This window comes from Callionymus lyra, chromosome 1, assembly GCF_982586985.1.
Source record: "Callionymus lyra chromosome 1, fCalLyr1.hap1.1, whole genome shotgun sequence".
Lineage (NCBI taxonomy): Eukaryota > Metazoa > Chordata > Actinopteri > Syngnathiformes > Callionymidae > Callionymus > Callionymus lyra.
Window position 1 is genome coordinate 8,289,417 of NC_141818.1, and position 15,842 is coordinate 8,305,258.

General features: G+C 37.0%; 2 protein-coding genes across 4 annotated transcripts in view; both read left to right on the forward strand.

The window, feature by feature from the left end:
* Window positions 1-7,639: 7,639 nt before the first annotated feature.
* Window positions 7,640-8,611, forward strand: LOC148087840 (C2 calcium-dependent domain-containing protein 4C). Its single transcript, XM_087809881.1, has one exon. It carries the CDS (start codon window positions 7,640-7,642, stop codon window positions 8,609-8,611), a length of 972 nt encoding a protein of 323 aa, XP_087666007.1.
* Window positions 8,612-10,698: 2,087 nt separating this feature from the next.
* The window catches only part of vps13a (vacuolar protein sorting 13 homolog A), a 38,361-nt gene continuing 33,217 nt past the window's right edge, over window positions 10,699-15,842 (forward strand). For all 3 annotated transcript variants that reach the window (XM_087791719.1, XM_087791728.1, XM_087791737.1), the window contains exons 1-12: window positions 10,699-10,848; window positions 12,259-12,302; window positions 12,381-12,423; window positions 12,505-12,600; window positions 13,354-13,455; window positions 13,897-14,006; window positions 14,113-14,172; window positions 14,238-14,297; window positions 14,737-14,817; window positions 15,028-15,085; window positions 15,177-15,304; window positions 15,383-15,489. In XM_087791719.1, the coding sequence (XP_087647845.1) occupies window positions 10,749-10,848; window positions 12,259-12,302; window positions 12,381-12,423; window positions 12,505-12,600; window positions 13,354-13,455; window positions 13,897-14,006; window positions 14,113-14,172; window positions 14,238-14,297; window positions 14,737-14,817; window positions 15,028-15,085; window positions 15,177-15,304; window positions 15,383-15,489 (989 nt within the window). In that variant the 5' untranslated portion in view covers window positions 10,699-10,748. The remainder of the gene's footprint in view (window positions 10,849-12,258; window positions 12,303-12,380; window positions 12,424-12,504; window positions 12,601-13,353; window positions 13,456-13,896; window positions 14,007-14,112; window positions 14,173-14,237; window positions 14,298-14,736; window positions 14,818-15,027; window positions 15,086-15,176; window positions 15,305-15,382; window positions 15,490-15,842) is intronic.

Genomic DNA, 15,842 nt, shown 5'->3' on the forward strand with positions numbered 1-15,842 from the left:
CCTCTGAACAAATAATTGAGATGCACTTTGGAGGCGTCGAGGAGAGACACATGTGAGCGCCTTCTTTTTTTGCTAATGAGTTGGTTTAACATTAAAGCGATGACCTCCCTCCCTCAAAACCATCGTGTTTATTTATTAGACGGTTTAATCCAATCGCTGGGTGACATTGCAACAGATGGAGAGAGTTGAAGACGCCTCGTCGAGGCTTATGTATCGACTGTGACACACACACACACACACACACACACACACACACACACACACACACACACACACACACACACACACACACACACACACACACACACACGCACACACACACACATTACTTGAAGTTGTAATTTCTAGTTAAAGGCAGCAAAGATTTTTTTTTATGGCACAATAAAACTGTAATAACAGTGTGTCTCTGTGTGTGTGTGTGTGTGTGTGTCGCAGGTTCAATTCCCTGATCAGCAGGCCCCTGTGTCTCTAATAGCCCTCACTGCATTAGTGCATAATTAAATGCCACTAATTAAGACACAATAAGAGGAGTAATAATGCGGCTATTATTACCCTCGTGATCATCACAACACCCAAGTCGGATGCTTCTGGAATCATAATGTCACATGACGTCCTGGAATTGTGCTTCCAGTGTTTGTGTGTGTGTGTGCGTGTGAATGTGTGTGCATAGAAGTCAATGTTGTGTGAAAACAGTGTGTTTCGCTTGCAACTCAAAGGCAAAGTAGGCGAAGAAGAAAAAAAAGGTGACGTGTTAGAAAGTACTTCTTTCTTGTCGTTTAAGAGTCAAAATTACATTTTAATCTACATTATTAATTAAACGCTTTTTTTTTGTAGAATACATATTTGATTTAATTTAAGAGAATATATGTCGATCGATATCATAAATAGTTTTTTAAGGTTAAGAACTCATTTTAGTTTCTTTAATCCTACTTTAAAATGTTATATTTACCACAAATTATTTAATTGTAAGAAATGTATCTATTATGTTTTTGTTTTAAAGCACAGCATGTGTTATGATGTTATGACGAAAATGTTTCGGTTCTGGTTCCGATTCCGATTCCGGTTCTGATTCTGTTTCCAATTTTGATTCTAAATGAATATAATTAAGCTAAGTTTAAATCGAAAAATTAAATTAAGTGCAATATTAAATCAACATTTTTTACTTTAAGAGTTGATTTCAACATCAGGAATTGTCTAAGTAACAGGTGAATTAAAATGAAGGCCATATTTGAAACATTATTTCATATAAAAACTAGACTAAAATGGGTTTCATAGCACAGCACTAGTCGTACTACAAATCCCATAATGCACTGCAGCAGTTAAAGTCACTAGTCAATAGTTTCAATATTCTCATTTATCATGTTCAGTGTCAGAAAATGAGATAAATCTTGCCAAGATTTCCCTTCACTTCCTCACATATTAACACATTTGAATCTACTCTATGATGACTTCAGTAGCTTTCAATTACCATTAAAAACCTGGAACCTGCACAAAAACAAGGCAGTAATTAGAAACATTGAAAATATTGATGATCAACGACGAGGACGGAGTCATTAGTTTGGGTCAAAAAGATCATCGGCTTGTTTTGGTTCCTGGAGACGAGGCGAACGTGATCATGAAATATTCCCTAATTTGCCGTTAAACTCCTTTCGTCGAGTGAGATACGAGTTTTAAATGAGTAATAGAAGTCCTGGAGGATGAATAAAACATCTGGGTCAGAGGTGTTTTACGGTCGGCGGGCGGACGAGTGACGGCGGCGTCTTGACTCCACAATGATACATTAGCGGTGATTAGCCACACTTCACAGAGGCCAGGGTGGCAGATTCTACATGCATTCTTTTAATGACCAGCAGGAGCAGGCCATCATAATGAGCAGCTTAATTTATTGATCGGATTAGTTGGTCACACTCTCGACACGCTGACACTCGCTCACGGTCAACACTCTTGGAAGCTCGTAGGATAAATGTTTGACGAATTGAACTTGTAATTACAGAACATGTTTTCTTTTTCATTCTTAATATGATTAAAGCAGACATTTTGACGAGTCCTTTCGTTATTTTGACACAAATTATTGCGTTTACATCTGTAATGGCCTTGCTATGGTTGAGTCGTGGGGGCAGCAGCTGAAGGCAAAGAGGCCCAGACTCTTCCTGACTCCTTATTGGACATGACGGTTGAGACTTTCATTCATTTTCCTCAAATCCCTAAAGCGTTTTAAAAATTATTTTTAAACTTTCTACCTGAATTCTGCCGGAAGAGGACAATAAAATATTAACTTTTTTTTAATTAAAGTTACATAAATGTTTGAAAAAATCCATATAATATACCATTCTGGAACAATATACCACAATTAATAATTGCTTTTAAGTTTCTACAATGTCTAAGTCAAGGCCACATGCAGTTATAGCAAATCATTTGTTGAAGTATTTTGTAAATACAGTGGATCCTAGTTTAAGTTTTATCTCGACACTCTTACTCTTTAGGATTCGCTATGACTTGTTTTCCTTTTCTCTCTCGGATTTACACTTTAAAGCGTCAAAACTTTGTTATGGTTTGACATTTAAAATAAGATTAAACTGATTTATATTTAAGGGAAATGGTGTTTTGCCTAAAACAAAATCTGCCAAATACTGACCATTAAATTTTGCAAGACATTATTTAACATTTGTTCGAACTTGCATCTTGCACATGAGGTTCCGTCCCTTTCAACAAGCCTCTCAGTAACATCGACCTGAACAGATAATGCTTTGCCGCCCAGCCAACCAATCGCAGCTGTAGATCGCTTTTGACATGGTAACGCAGACGTAGACTTTAAATTCAATATAGTAGCGACCGATCAGCCGTCACTAAATAAAACAATGATAGAAAGTTCAAAATGGTTTAGCATCCTAAACCATTTTGTTTAGGATGCTAAACCATTTTGTTTAGGATGCTAGACCATTTTGTTTAGGATGCTGTACCTGTTTTAAGCGGCTTCAACAATAAGATAAGAGCTTTAAAGTTCATCACTGTAGCTACTACAATACTACGATATGTTTTAAAGTGCAAAGTGTGCGTGGGTCCACCGAGTATTTAGAAATAAGCAAATCCATATAACCAATTGTTTCTATACTTTTTTCTATAATTAAAAATTGACACGAACAAAACCTCTCTTCATCACAGGCTTTTGTTTAGTCATCAAATTGAGTGTCGACCCCTAGTGGTCGCTAAGTCAAAGTGACTTTGACAAAAGTGATTAAATCTATTAAAATAGTAATAGTCAAACATAAATAATAATAGTAATATCAAAACCTTATTTAGAAAAACAACAACATGTATGCAGTGATGAACACACACACACATACACACAAACACACCTGCACACACACTCACACACACACACACACAATCAGATCCTCGTAAAAAAAAAAAAACTTTCCATGACAATTAAAAAGTGATTCACTGATTGAGTATCAGACGTGACCTTTGACCTTCTAAATGAAATGTATTGTCTCATATTTCCTCCCTCTAAGGTCGCCAGCAGCAGCTTCTCTCGTCTGTCATCTTTATTGAGCCACATTATTCCACCGTATTAACCATTATTAAATTTAATCATCAATCCACGGCGGTTCAGCCACTCTGGCCTCCGTCCCGATGTCTCTCCTCTGACTCTCCTACCTTAAGAAATGAAGACACAAAGGTCTGCAGCCAAAACTCTTGGATTTTTTTCAGAGGTTAAGTGTTTTGGCTCAAGCAGCCATTAAGTGTCTTCGACTCTCAATAATAGAGATTAAAGTGAAATGGAGTCTGAACTTGTGCTACATCAGCTGCTGCTTAAAGTTCACATTTAGTTTCTTTAAACTGACCATATCACGGCAAATTATGTTGGACTTTAGATTAAAATAAAAAAAGGAAACCTTAAATGTAAAACCAAGATAAAAACAAATGCATAACACAGCTTCAAACTCACGGATGGATGGATGATGGATGATGGATGATGGATGATGGATGATGGATGATGGATGATGGATGATGGATGATGGATGATGGATGATGGATGATGGATGATGGATGATGGATGATGGATGATGGATGATGGATGATGGATGATGGATGATGGATGATGGATGATGGATGATGGATGATGGATGATGGATGATGGATGATGGATGATGGATGATGGATGATGGATGATGGATGATGTGATGATGGACGGACGGACGGACGGACGGATGATGGATGGATGATGGATGGATGATGGATGATGGATGATGGATGATGGATGATGGATGATGGATGATAGATGGATGGATGGATGGATGGATGGATGGACGGACGGACGGACGGATGGATGGATGGATGGATGATGGATGGATGGACGGATGGACGGATGGATGATGGATGATGGATGATGGATGATGGATGATGGATGATGGATGATGGATGATGGATGATGGATGATGGATGATGGATGATGGATGATGGATGATGGATGGATGGGTGGATGGATGGATGATGGATGATGGATGTTGGATGATGGATGATGGATGATGGATGATGGATGATGGATGATGGATGATGGATGATGGATGATGGATGATGGATGATGGATGATGGATGATGGATGATGGATGATGGATGATGGATGATGGATGATGGATGATGGATGATGGATGATGGATGATGGATGATGGATGATGGATGATGGATGATGGATGATGGATGGATGGGTGGATGGATGGATGATGGATGATGGATGTTGGATGATGGATGATGGATGATGGATGATGGATGATGGATGATGGATGATGGATGATGGATGATGGATGATGGATGATGGATGATGGATGATGGATGATGGATGGATGATGGATGGATGGATGGATGGATGGATGGATGGACGGACGGACGGACGGACGGACGGACGGACGGATGGATGGTGGATGGATGGATGGATGGATGGATGGATGGATGGATGGATGGATGATGGATGGACGGATGGACAGACGGATGGATGGATGGATGGATGGATGGATGGATGGATGGATGGATGGATGGATGGATGGATGGACGGACGGACGGACGGATGGATCCTACTTCTGATTTCCGAAGGTTTTGTAAATATACATTTTGTTTGGCTGCCATTGTTTTGTTTTTAGTTTGAGTTTGACTCCTCTGCCAAAGATTGAACAAATAAATTATAACAAAGTAAAGTAAATAAAGTAAAAAAAAGTAACTTATTGAAAGAATATTATAGAGAAAGACTAATATTCTTTTATATAGATTATTTTTATCTGTCTGCTGTTGTTATCATGAATATTGTTTAATTCAATGTAATGCATTGTATATTTTTATTCATTTTAATTATTTATATTATTTCGTTTTTATAGTCCCTTGTTGTGTTTACCAAAGTGTTCTGATTTTCCAGATTATATTCAAAGATTTTACTAGAAATAAATATATATATTTATGATTAATTACTGCAACAATTGAGATCGAGTTGTAGATTAAGCTATTTTTTTTTCATTTCTATTTCTATTTCCAAACTTTTAATGCCTTTGAAAAGTTGCAGTTTCACTTCTCATCTGCTGAATAGTTTCATTATTGCGTGTGAGGTTACGTTTTTAATCTAGTTTTGTGTTACTTCACTCGCCTTTTGACCACTGGACGCTTTTTGCTGCAGTGAGTGTCGACTTTATTGCCTCATAAAAACCCAGAGTGCTTTCTGTAATGGAGAGATGAACGAGTGAGAGGCGGAGCAGGACCTTGACTTTCACAGTTATTACTCCACCTATTAACACTCAGAACATCACAGACAGATGAATTACAGACTGACAACTTTCAACTCGTTTTTCTCCTTTAATGGTTAAAAAACAAAGCTCTTTGTGTTTTAATAAACGTTTAGGAGAGTTGCTTCCTTTATCCACCTCTAGAGGGAGCCATGTCACTATTTCTGTTTTCGGCTAGAAGCTAAAAATGCTTTTTAATTTGACACACAAATAAAATAAGCTATAAACATACACAACAATAAGTTTTGATCAATAATGAGCAAAAGTACTTGTATTTGTTTTTGATCGATTTTTTTATGAGCTGATCTAAAACATCTCTCTCTCTCTCTCTCTCTCTCTCTCTATATATATATATATATAAAATTCCATTTTCTCTCAAATATTGTCAACAAATATGTCTAAATCTTCGTATCAAATTCCGTATCACAAGTTTGGCAAAGGTTTGCTTTAAGTTTACCATAATAAAATGTATTTAATATGTTCTTATTCAAGTAGAAGAACTCACATTTCTCCGATCCTTAAAACTCTTCACTGGCTTCCAATGCAGCTTTTTCCTTGATTTTCTAGAACTCCTGTGTTGTTATCAGTATTATCTTGACCTTTGAAGTATATACTTTATTGAGTATTGTTTTGATTGTTTAACCGCTTCGTGACCCCTGGTCTAGAAAAGCGCTATACAAATACTTACTTACTTACTTAATGTATGAAATGTAAACAAAGAATAACCATTTACAGCAAAATACAATTTACTTGCAATGGTAAAATGATTAAATAAACTATTTATTTTACTTAGAGACCAGAATCAAAGTCCAAATCTCAATAAATCACAAACCACAAACACATCAACAACAAAGAGAGAGTTGATAATGAAAAAGTAAGTAAGTAAGTAAGTAAGTAATATTTATTTATATAGCGCTTTTCGAGACCAGGGTCACAAAGTGCTTAAACAATCAAAACAATACTCAAAAAAGTACATACTTTAAAGATCAAGATAATACTGAGAACAACACAGGAGTTCGAAAGAGTCAAACTAACAAAATGACGAATTAAAAGATTATTATGACATAAAAACTTACAAAAGGATCAAACTAGATGGCATTTCTAATTAAATAGACTCAGTATAAATGATAAGAAAACTACCCTAAACTTATCAATAAGATTAAAAGCATTTTGTGTAAAACCAGTTGTGTAGTTTTACTCTGACATCATCAGGGCCACGTGAATCCATGTTATGATTTGTTTTAATAAACCGATGAACCAGTTTCTCCAAAAGCAGGAATCAAAAGTTGTATCACTCAATGAACCGTATTATCTCAACTTAATATTGACGCTCGACTTCACACCAGGCTTTTATCTCAGCTGCACATGACTCACCCTGCAGTGGCCGACGGTTCGGACAACATGCGTTTTAAAGGTCAGCGTTTGAGGTAGTGACCCATGGGACCTCTTTGAGTCAGAGGTCAACAGCAGTAGAGTTGTATTTTTAACCATAAAAGCAGTCTTTTTTATTAGACTTTAACAACAAATTTGTCTTAATTTAAAAATGATATCGTATTCAAAATCAAGGGCAGACCTTTTCACGTCATCACAGATGTCAGCGATGATGTGTTTTCTGTGAAGCCCACATCCCATCACAGCAGACCTGTGTGTGTGTACGTGCACAGCCTGTTGTTCTGACGCACGTGGGGGGGGGGGGGGGGCAGAGCAGTGATGCAGCCTGACCTCTTCAAAAACCCTGCCCCGGTCGCATCCATCACACACATGCACAGCCTGGTTTCGACTCAACATCTCCACCCGGGTGAGTTTCAAATCTCCTCTTCTCAACAGATGTTTATATTTAAAATGTTATTTTATGTAACTTCAGTGTGACAATGTGGGTTCTGGAGAAGATAAGGAGCAGCATGGAGAGCGTTCCTCTGGAGCTGAATCATTACATGGGGTGGACCTCGGGAGAAACCTTCAGGAGGGACAAACTACACGACAACATCATCACCCCGGAGAGGATCCCAGAGTTCTCGCTCCCGCCCAGGCTCCACAAGAGGAGCAGAGAAGAAGACATCTGGACCACCGATCTCTCCTCACAGGAGATGATGGAGAACAAGGAGAACATCCCGAAGAAACCTCTGCCATTTTCCGCCGAGGCCTACGGCTTGGCCGGGATCCGGGAGAGTCCCAACACTCGGAGGAAAGAGTCTTTGTTCCACATCAGATGCACGAAGTACATTTTGGATGAAGATACGCCGTCAAGGAGAGACGTGACGACTCGGCACCAGAGGAGCTTTTATCACCTGTTGCTTCCATCAGGGAAATCAGAAAAGTTTGCCTCCAACACATCTGTCACTCATCTGAAAGAGGAAACATCTTGTCCCTCTCTCATAGAAGGTAAAGTTGGACGACAGAATGGGTCACCAGTTCCTCCTCTGGTCCTCCAGTGCCAGGAGAGATGGCAGAAGGAACATGTGCTTCCTCTACACGGCCGTGGTCAGGTTTGTCTCTCGGCGGAGCGATTGGTCTCCGAGTCCTGCTGCACCGTCAGGATCCGGCTGGTGTCCCTGGAGGACCTGCGAGACGAGGGCAGCCCTCGGCCTCTGGACTGCAGCGTGAGCGTGTGTCTGACGCCGGGGAAGCTGCAGCGGCAGTGGAGCGCCGTGGTCAGGAACTGCCGTCGTCCCGTCTTCAACGAGGACTTCTTCTTCACCGGGCTGAGTCGGGAGGACCTGCTGGAGCTGGAGCTGAGGGTGAAGGTGATGGACAAGCCCCCGGCCGGGGCACTCAGGAGGGCGACGGTGATCGGGGTCGTCAGCAAACCGCTCTGTCATCTGCTCACCCTCAGAAAAGAATAGAAAAAAAATGAAAGTCTGCTGTGTGTTTGTTCTTATGGACCCTAATGTTCACCTTGTCTTCCCAGAATAGGGGTAGAAGTGTGAGAAAATATTAATACACTTAATTATTGTTTGATTTTATTTTACCACTATACTGTGTAGATATTCAACAGCATTTCTCGATAAAAAAATAAATTGTACTGACGTTTTCTTATAATGTTTTACTTTTTATAATCGTTTGTTTATGGTTTATATTTCAATAAAGTATTTTATTTTTTAAATAATTCCATTTTTATTTTATTTTATTTACAATTAACATGCACATTTTCACATTTCTTTTGGTATTTTTTTGTAGCAATTAAACATCTGGCCGCTTGATGGCATTGTATCTTTCACAGGTAAAAGAAGATGACTGAGGACAAGAGGATACAGTTGACTCCAGCAGCTTTTAAAGCTGATGTTTGGACATATTTTAGTTTCAAAATAAATGAAAGCAGTTACGACTTCATCAAGAGTCATGTGGTCTGTAAATACTGCAACACCAGAGTCAAGTACTGGACAATACTACAAATATATCTTTGTTTGTACAGTATAAAAATATAACGTATCGTTGCTTCTGTATCGTCATACGTTTCATGTCGACAGATTCTTGCGAATACTCACCCCTAGTTGAGTGTTGGCTGGGGAAACCCGTAGGAATCCTCTTGCTCAATATTAAATGGGTGCTTTTTGTATCTTGTTAATTTGACAAGCTGTTTAAAGAATGTTAAAGTATTTGAAATATTTTACTCCTTTTCACTGTTCCCCTGTTTTGGAAATTCCTACGCAAAATCAGCACCTACTTTTTTTAAACTTTTTTTTTAAATTAATGGCATGATTGTTGTTGTTGATTTTAAATAAAACTATAATTCCTCTCAATTAATTCCTCCTAATGTTTTGGTTGCTCTGGTTATTAGAAAAGACTCTGATCTCTGACAGCAGATACAATCTCTCAAACCCTTATAAGAGCCGAGGAAGAATTCAAATTCCCACAAAATGTTTTAATTTATTTTCTAATTTTGGAAGCTTGCTTTGGTTTATTAACACTAAGGATTGGAGATTATCTGTGTTTAAAAAAAATAAAAAATTCTAAACTAGATTCTATAATAATCAATACTTGCTAGCAGGACCTTTTAGATGTAATGACTTGGAATATATTCGTATATCATGTCACTAATTGAGTGTATTCTGGGTGTTCACTGTTTGAAAGGTATATTTTACTTTAAACTAATGGTTTTACATGTACTATTATTATTTGTTGTTAATCTGTCGTAATAGTGTTTTGATCAGGTAACTTTTATTACATTTTTTTAAACCACTGATTACTTTGTTATTAACTACAAGTATATAGTTTGGATGTATTATTTGCACCACATACATAAAAGTACATTTTAAATAATAAGATATTTCATATTTTTGTAGGAATGTGTTCTCAAATGAGTTAATTTTCTACCTGTTCCTCCAGCTCAAAACAAATAACAGCCACAAAACCTGCCTTGTAAATAGTTCAGCCATAATGTATTAGAAGTTTTACTGAAATCATATTTATTACATAATAATAAAGCATTTTCTTTATTTTATTCAAGATTGATTGCAGACATGGATACATCAGTCCTATACAAATGTGCACACACCAAATCCATAAAATAACTACGTGATCAAAGGTAAATACACATAAAAATAGGGAGATAAATAATAAAACAAACTGAACTGAAACTGAAAATAATTGTCCAACAACAACAGCTGAACAAATCCACAGGAAAAAAAAAGCAAAGCAAATATTTTAAGTTTACGCACGACTCCGTAAGTAAATCACGTAAATAAAATGCCTTTGTAGTTTTAATCAATTTAAAACTACAATTTGCGGCGGATCATTAAAATATTTAGACAATACTAATTATTTTTATATTGGTGTTTATAATACACCATTAAGTCTTATAATAAATATTTAAATATATTTAATAAATAATATAATAAAAACAACAACTTCCGGACTGTGACAACGTTTCGGATGACGTCACGTCACCGCCCCTTTCGCCAGGACGTCCTAATCTCTCGCCTGAAGAGAACTCGCCCCTCAGATGTAAACATGAACGGATAGACGAGGAAACGTCAAAAAATGGTCTTCGAGAGCGTGGTGGTCGACGTCCTCAACAGGTTCCTGGGGGACTACGTCGTGAACCTCGACAGCTCGCAGCTGAACCTCGGAATATGGGGAGGTCGGTGAACTTGAGTGTGTAACGTGTTAGCTTGTTAGCTTAGCCGCACGGCGTCAGTGGCGGGTTTAGCCGCAGCGTGAGACCCTCAGCTGTCAGTGTCACTTTGACGTGGACCAGGGAGGATGTGGTCAGTGGCAGGACCTTTCAAGTCACCCGCACGAATTTGTCGCAAAAGTCATTGCAAAAGCTTTTTCTTGTCCTACATTGTGAGTTTTTGTGAGGACGTACCTGCAGCTACACGTCACTCCCTGTTCACTGTTACTCACCTGAGTTCAGGTGACTAGAAAGATGTCGCTTCTAGTGTTTATTCACAGGATTATCCTCAGATTTGTGTCACGTCTTGACTTGGGTGTATTGTTTTTGACACACATCTGACACTGACTTAAAATGTATTACTTTAAATGTGTGGTTGTTTAGTTTTGAGCTACTGTTTTGAGATGATTATATACACACATATATGACGTATGTATTTTTAGTTTAGACTCAGGGACACAACAACACTTACAGTAAAAGAACTTAGCTAAAAGACCTACTAAGAATGATATAAAAAAGTACTATAAAAAAAAAAAGATACAACTGGACAAGTGTAAGTAAGTAAGTAATTTGTATTTATACAGCGCTTTTCCAGACCAGGGTCACAAAGCGCTTAAACAATCGAAACAATACTTAATAAAAATATATACTTAAAAGATCAAGATAATACTGAGAACAACACAGGAGTTCCAGAAAATCAAGGAAAAGCCTGCACAAAGAAAAAAGTCTTAAGATGTTTCTTGAAGGAGTCAGTAGATCCATTAAGCGCAAAGAGAGAGGAAGATCTACAGTTAAAGTGGATCAAACTGAATAAAAAAGGGGTGTGCAGTGGCATAAAGATGGCGTTATGATATGAAAGCAGGATGCAGAAGCAATGACATGATATATTTTGATGCTGTAGTAACAAGGATATATGTGAAGTATTGTCGAGTACTTGACTCTGGTGTTGCAGAATTTATAGACCACATGACCACACAACTGCTGTCATTTGTTTTGAAACCAACATACGTTCCAAATATCGGCTTTAAAAGCTGCTGGGAGTCGACTGTATCCTCTCGTCCCCAGTCATCGCCGGGAACCCGCAGGATTTAAATGTAAATTCAGCTGCAGAGAAGTTCATTGGAGCCTCAAAAATAAACAAACGCTGTGAATATATACATGTTAATTTTACATTGTCATTTTACACACACATTATTAATCTATAAACTATAATATATATATGGTAACGCATAACTATAAGAATGAGAAAAAAAATGGATACAATATCATCATTATTGGTCATGTCCTCTGTGAGGAGGTATTTGACCTTTATCAGGGAGAGATGTGACTGTTTTGGGCAATAAATGATAATGAAAATGTGTTTTTACCTCGCCACAGGTGATGCTATTCTGAGAAACCTTGAAATAAAAGAGAACGCTTTGGTAAGTTTTGATGACCTATAATGTCAACAAGCATTGATTTTATTATATGTTTTATATCTATATATTTTCTTTTTGCAGAGTCAGCTTGACATCCCTTTTAAAGTCAAAGCTGGACATATAGGTACAAGCCTACGCTCCCAGTTTATTTGACCAAAGATTGTTTGCAGAGACTGTTCTTAACTATGTGTGTTTGTTGAAACAGGTCGACTGGAGTTAAAGATTCCATGGAAATATCTTTACACTCAATCAGTGGAGGCGACGCTAGAGGGCGTCTATCTGCTCATCGTCCCGACAGCAAGTAAGAAGAGTTGTTTGGATTGTTTATCACCTTAAGTTATGGGGATTCAAGGGTTATCATTAAAGTCTGTCACAACATTTTAAATAATTTATATATTTATGTTTATGAATAATGTTGCTGATTTGTAAATGAAAATCATGTTTAAGATTTTAAAGTAAAAGCTAGACCTTTCGTTGTTAAAATTTAGCAGAGATTAATCTCAAAATTGGTTCATCCAACCTCTTGCACAGTAATTATGATTATGAACTAAAGCGAATACTCGTATTTTAACTACTGAAACTGTATAATAATAAAAGATTATAATTATTACTGTATTGCTGTTAAAAACACAAAATAACTTGTGATAATACTCTTGCGAAGTCCATTTGTTTTTACACATAAATACAAATATCCACCACTTATTTAACTTCTAATTAAAATAAAAAAACATTTTCATAATCCATTCTCTTACATATCTCTTATATAAAGATCATTTACTTGTATGCAATGGCTGTGAACTGAGCAGCAACAAGTTATTGCCTCCACCACCACCAAACAATTATTCTCATATCTTCACTCATGAATAATTGTTTTGAGTAACATGTAAATGGATTTTGGCAGCATCCATGAGAATTTCTACTTCTGGTAATGGACGTCTCTTCACTTATTCATGATGCCTAAGTGCATGTCGGTCAAACAAACACGCATTTCAAATGTATTAATGTGCTTTAAACTGTAATTATAAATAATAACTTCAAACATTGTTCTTTCCAGGTATCAAGTACGATGCGGACAAGGAAGAGAGGCAGTTTCAGGAGGCTCGACAGAGAGAACTTCAGCGGATAGAGGACACGAAGCTGAAGGCCTATGAGCAAGGTTGGATTCTTACAGTAGCTGTGTGTTCAATCACAAGTATTTGTTTTTGATGCATTTGCTTCTATTGCAACATTTGTGCTATAAAAGTCATTCTCATTTCTCTTTTTTTTTATATCCTGCATGATTTGAGTGCAGGGTAAATATTGAAGGAAGTGAATTTCTGGAACAAACAAGTTGATGAAAAAACCTGATGCTCTGTTTCTAAGAATATTGAATTATTTACACTCATAAACATTCACACTGGTCTCGCCTTTGTAGATTCAACAAACCGTTTACAGACTTTTTCAAACATCTACCAGTTAAAAAATATTGATAAATGTGTCAAGATCACAATGAAATGTATTTCAAGGCAAGATATATATATATTTTTTATTTTGTTTGCATGATTCGGTGAAGCAATAGTTTGAAGTCTAATTCAACTTAATGTTTTTAATTTGATAGAAAACCCGAAGATTGAAAAACAGGACACTTTCGTGGAAAAACTTGTCACTCAGGTCATCAAAAATCTCCAAGTGAAGATCTCCGACATTCACGTCCGCTATGAAGATGATGTGAGTCGAACGTTTGCTTCTAAGTATATTATGCCTGAATAAAGTGATTTTTATCCAGCAAATATGTCTTTATATTTGTCAATTGTTTGACTTTACTCTGCCATAGGTCACAAACCCAAACTGCCCTTTGTCATTCGGAGTGTCTCTTAAAAATCTCAGCCTTCAGGTAAAACACGATGTCAGCTATTGTGCAGAAATGAGGATCTAAATATCGATGATTTTTTCTTTCAGACGTCGGATAAGAACTGGAACCCGAGTCTCTTGGATGAGAATGCAAAGTTGTTTTTCAAGGTAAAAAACTTTTATTTTATTTCTATATATATTTAATACAACTTTTTTTTGTTTTACATGCTATGAAAAATATCTTTATTAACTCAGTTTATTTTAATTTAAGTAAACAGTAGAACCATTTCCATTTGTTTATCCAAGATAACAGTAAAAAATGATCTCAGGTTTTGTCCAATTAATTTAATTTGGGGATAATTGTGTAGTACTTCAATTTGCCTTCGTCTCAGATTACATTTTGATACATTTTTTTTTTAATTCTGAAGTGATACAAAATAGTTCTCTGGTCATAATATTTACAAATGGTTTTGATTTCAACATAATATACATTTCCCCCCAATGTAGTGTCAATCTACTGTATGTTGTTGAGTGTCTCGGTCTAGCAAAGGCTTTTTGTGCGAGCGCATCCAAAGCCCTAATTGCTGTGTGGTTTCCTTCCTCTCAGTTGGTTCAATTAGACAACTTGTACGCCTACTGGAATGTCAACTCCGTACTCTTCTCCAATAACAGCGCAGACGAGGCCTTGGTGAGTTGTTATCATCATGTTGTTTCCTCTCATCTCCAGGAATCCATTTTAGAACTCATTTACTCTCAGAGGCCTTTATGTGCTTTTGTATGTAAGGCTGGTGGATAACTTGAATAATGCAGGGACTTTCTATTTACTATTGTGGAAAATATATAATACTCGAAGAGAAATTACACTCCTAAAAATCCTGTCACTGTTTATATTTCATAGCAATTACTCAAAGGAAGCATGGATCCTCAGAGCTTTGGTCCCATCAGCCACGATTTCAGTGAGTATAAAAATGAATGATGCTACAGTATATAGTAGTATATATAGTATAGTAAACCAAATTTAAAAATACTTTAATATTTTCCACACAGTCCTTCGGCCCATCTCGGCCGACGCCAAACTGCGCATGAACCCGAGGTCTGACGTGGACTTCTCCTCGCCGAAAGTGGATCTCATGGTCAATCTGAGCGAGGTGGCCATAGAGCTCAACAGGCCTCAGGTAAGATATCTTTTGTTTTGATTGGTACGAGAGGAATTTGATGTGACCTTTTAACATCCATTAAATGTGCCTCCTCAGTACATCAGCATCCTGGAGCTGCTGGGTTCAGTGGATATGATGTCACGTAACCTGCCGTACAGGAAGTACAGACCCGTGGTTCAAGTTCACAGAAATGCCTTCATATGGTGAGCATGTCCTTCCAAATTTTATATGCACAGTTGTTTGGGATTATCAGCTATGAAAAGTTTCTACAGTGTTTTCAGAGGTAATATTTAATTAGTGCTTTGAAAAATATAATCATCTCATCCGAACAAAAATCCAATTTATTAAAATTGTCAAGTTTTTTCAAGGTTTAATGAGTTTTACTCTTCTTACATGTTCTCCAATTTGCTCTTTAATTATGTGAAATATTGGATTTTCTACATTTATAACAAATGTGAATTTATGTTCACTTTATTTAATGATTACATTAAAATATAAAAGTAACAACAAAGCAGAAAAAATTATGTGTTTGTCTATAACAGGATGTAAAACTCGG